Source organism: Nycticebus coucang, chromosome 22 (assembly GCF_027406575.1).
Source record: "Nycticebus coucang isolate mNycCou1 chromosome 22, mNycCou1.pri, whole genome shotgun sequence".
Taxonomy (NCBI): domain Eukaryota; kingdom Metazoa; phylum Chordata; class Mammalia; order Primates; family Lorisidae; genus Nycticebus; species Nycticebus coucang.
In genome coordinates, this window is record NC_069801.1 from 35,921,457 (window position 1) to 35,925,144 (window position 3,688).

A 3,688-nucleotide genomic window follows, 5' to 3' on the forward strand; every position below is an offset into this window, starting at 1 on the left:
GCTGGCCACATGCCAAGGCCTAAGCCTGGCAGAGCTGAGCCCTGGCACAGGCACTGTTTATAGCTGCCTGGTCTGGCAGTGGTGATATTGCCCTTAGAGACTTTGCCCTTTTCTCTCCGACCCAGCCTTTAACCTCTGAGGTAGTGGGTTATGCCTTGCCTAGAAGGCACCTGTGAGATTCAGATGCCCGTTACAGATGGATCATCCAAGGGATTAGGGCACGCTCAGGTCCCCCCCACCACCACAGCAACACTATGCAATGGGCTCTGTGATGTGCATTTGATGGAAGAGAAAACCGGGGCTCAGTCAGACTTGCCCAAGTTCACATAACTATAGCAGGACTAGGATTGGAACCCAGGTCAATCGGTCTTCAAGGCTAGTGCTCTTTCCTCCATGCTGCATCAGGCTATTGGCTTCTGAAAGGCACAGACCATAGGTGGCTCAAACATGGCCTGAGGGCAGCCAGGCATAGGTGGGAGATAGCAGGCAGAGGCAGGGTGAAGGGCTGGTCCAGGACTGGCCAGAAGAGAGGACGAGTGAGAGAGATATGGGTCTTGGGGAAGTGGGATCAGTTGTGTCCAGCCACCTTGACATGGGTCAGCCTGTTTGTCTGTATCCTTCATCCAGAGAAAGAACCAGGGGCTGACCTGGGCCAAAGACACTGGCTGGATGCCATGCTCACCACTGACTGGCTCTGTGGCCTGGGGCAAGTCACTTTACCTCCCAAACTTCACTTTACCTGTCTGTGAAGTAGTCTCCCTACCACTACACTCACATGGGCAAATGGAAAGCACTGTGGCCCAAGGGAGCCTCACGCCACCCAGGCACTGACCTGTGCACACCACATTCCCGCACTCTGGGCTCCTGGCCCCCACCTGGGAACCAGCCCGGGCTTGGCAGAGAGCCAGCCACTGTCAACCCCACCCCACGGGCTAGTTAATGAGTGACCCAAGTTCTGCAGCCTGGTCTATAAGGAGCTGCTAGCTGAGGAAGCAGGTGGGAGCCAGGTGGCCGGCGTGGTGGGAACACGAGGAGCAAGATGGGCTGCAGGGCTGCGTGGGGGCTCCTGTTTGGGGCAGCCGTGGTCCTCCTGGGGCTGCTGCAGAGCACACAGTCAGTCTACATCCAGGTGAGCTCTTCTGGCCAGCTGGCTCTTCACCTGAAGGTCCCCACGGTGGGTGGCTAGACTAGAGAGGGTATGCTGGGAATTCATAAGGTAGGGGGGTAGCACAAGGTTCAGGACTCAGCCCAACACCCATCACCACTCTGGGACCAAGACAGCTGGCAGGTGGGGGCAGCTGGCATTGATGGCAGTGATGATGGTGCCGGCAATAGCAAAGGCACATACTGGGCACAGAGGTCAGTGTGTGGAATGAGACGTGGACCCTGCCCTGGAGGAGCCCAGAAGGAGCTCTGTATATTCACTCATATATGGGTGGATGGGGACAGTCACCAGAACCATTTCCCTAGCAGGTAACCCTCGAGGTGACATTGCAAGATGAGCAGACAGTTGCCAGGGCACAGCACATGCAAAGCCCTGAGGCATGACAGCGAGGGGTTGCAGGTGCTGTTCTGGGTGCCTGTGAGGCCCAACCAGGTCATGAAGTGGGGACTGCCTGCCATGTGGCAGGATGCTGCTGGCCTCACCAAGCTCTGCAGAGAAATCTGGAGCTGGCTGTCGCATCCTGACTCCGGGCAGGAGTCCCAGCAGGGTTTCAAGAGACTTGGCCTCCCCTATAGCCTTGGCCTTGGGGCCTGGCCAGCTTGGGGTTGCTAGCACTTTGCTGTGTACGTTCAGGGGTGAGCTCACAGTTAGTGAGTGTGTGATGGCACCAGCTCCTGATGGGAGAATGCCAGATGAGGGAGCTGGGGCATGTGAACAGTGGTCTTCCTACCTGACACCAAGCCTCATGCCTGACCCACTGTGCTCTGCGGCCTTGCTGCTTCTTCCTTTGCCAGCTCCTTGGCATGGTGGGATGCCAAGGGTATATGGTGGGAGGAGACCACCTCCTACTCCCAGCTGCTCTTTCCAGCATGCTTGGTCTCTCTGTGAGGACAGGGAGGGGCCCAGGGAACCCTGGGTCTCGTGGCAGTGCCTCTGGCTGGGTCTTGATGCCCTCCCATCTCCTCTCGCCAAGTACCAAGGCTTCCAGGTGCAGCTGAAATCTGTGAAGAAGCTGAGTGACCTGGAGCGGCAGTGGGCACCCAGCCCCCGCCTGCAGGCTCAGAGCCTCCTTCCTGCTGTGTGCCAGCATCCAGCACTGCCCCTGGACCTCCAGACTGTCTGCACCTCTCAGGAAGCTACCAGTATCTTCAAGACTTTAAGTAAGAGCCCCAGGTCCCTGCAGAACTTCCTGGCCCTGGTGGGTCTCTTCTCACAGCCCAGCTTCTCTGCACCAGGTTGTTTTTGCTGAGCATCCAGAGGCTGAGGACAGGGACAGTCAAGAAACTCAGCCCCTGTCCCCACCAGGATTTCCTGGTTCGGGCACTGCAAGGCAGATATGCCCAGAGCCTCTTAGTGCCAGAAAGTCCCTCAAGGGCTTCACAGATGGGAGGGAAGGGAGCACAGATGGGTTTTCTCCCCACTTAGAGACCATCGCTAAGGACAACTGTGCAGACCAACAGACACGGTTTCATGGAACCTGGGGAGAGCCGGCTCACATCCAGGGGGAAATAGGTCTGGAAGGCTTCCAAGAGGAGGAGACAGCAGGAACCTGAGGGCTGAAGCAGAACAGGACAGGAGAACCAAGCACCCAGCTGTGTTTACTGAGCACCTGCTGTGTGCTGGACCCTGTGTCTGTCCTGTCGCCTGAATTCTCTCCCTGCAGTAACCCTGTCAGGTTGATGCTGTCCGTTTAGCAGACAAGAAAACTCAGGCACAGATAGTGTGACAGACTTGTCCAGTCACGCTTCCTGCTGGGAAGAAGAGTGCCTGGGACTTGAGCCCAAGCCTCTCACTCGGCCTCCAGAGTTTCATGCTCCTGCGCTGAGAGCAAGATGCCACCCACTCCTACACAGGCCTTTTCAGCCCCCTGGCCAGCTGCACCCCTGGTACCACAGAATGGGGGTTCAGGTCTGCTAATGCATTTTTATCTTCACCCAGAGACCATCGCTAAGGACAACTGTGAGCTATGTGAGAACATTGCCTGTACCGGTTGCCTCTGAGATGGCCCTCAGTGCCCTAAGCCCACCTTGGACACCTTGCCCCGTCAGCCCACCGCCTCAGCAGCCTCCCATCTCTATCCACACTCAGGCGGGGCCCCTGGCCACCACAGTCATCACCGCCCTCCAAAGGCCCAGGCAGCTGGATTTGCATCTGGATCAGACACACGGTGGGAGGAGAGTCTGGTCCCAAGTCAGCTGAACTCTGGAATAAAGATTCTACACCCAGTCGGAGTCTAGGTTTCCATCTGTCAATTCCCAGGAATGATGCATGGGTGGAGCTTTTTGGGAAGCTGGGTGGGTGACTAGAAATACCAGGCAGGAATTTCCCTGAATTTTCCGAGGACTGAGGCGTTGCTTCATCTAACCCCACTTCTTCTTTTTTTTTTTCCTGAGGCAGAGTCTCACTATGTCCCCCCTCAGTAGAGTGCCATGGCATCCTCAAACTCTTGAGCTGAAGTGATTCTCTTGCCTCAGCCCTCCAAGTAGCTGGGACCACAGGCGCCTGCCACAATACCCAGCCATT

General features: G+C 56.8%; 1 protein-coding gene across 2 annotated transcripts; it reads left to right on the forward strand.

The window, feature by feature from the left end:
* Nucleotides 1-998: 998 nt before the first annotated feature.
* Nucleotides 999-3,385, forward strand: GUCA2B (guanylate cyclase activator 2B). 2 transcript variants are annotated; one of them, XM_053576818.1, is made up of 3 exons: nt 999-1,129; nt 2,139-2,325; nt 3,104-3,385. In XM_053576818.1, exons 1-3 carry the CDS (start codon nt 1,040-1,042, stop codon nt 3,163-3,165), a joined length of 339 nt encoding a protein of 112 aa, XP_053432793.1. In that variant the 5' UTR covers nt 999-1,039; the 3' UTR covers nt 3,166-3,385. The 2 variants fall into 2 exon arrangements, with proteins under 2 accessions (XP_053432793.1, XP_053432792.1); XM_053576817.1 differs by lacking the exon at nt 3,104-3,385 and adding an exon at nt 2,591-3,048.
* Nucleotides 3,386-3,688: the final 303 nt, after the last annotated feature.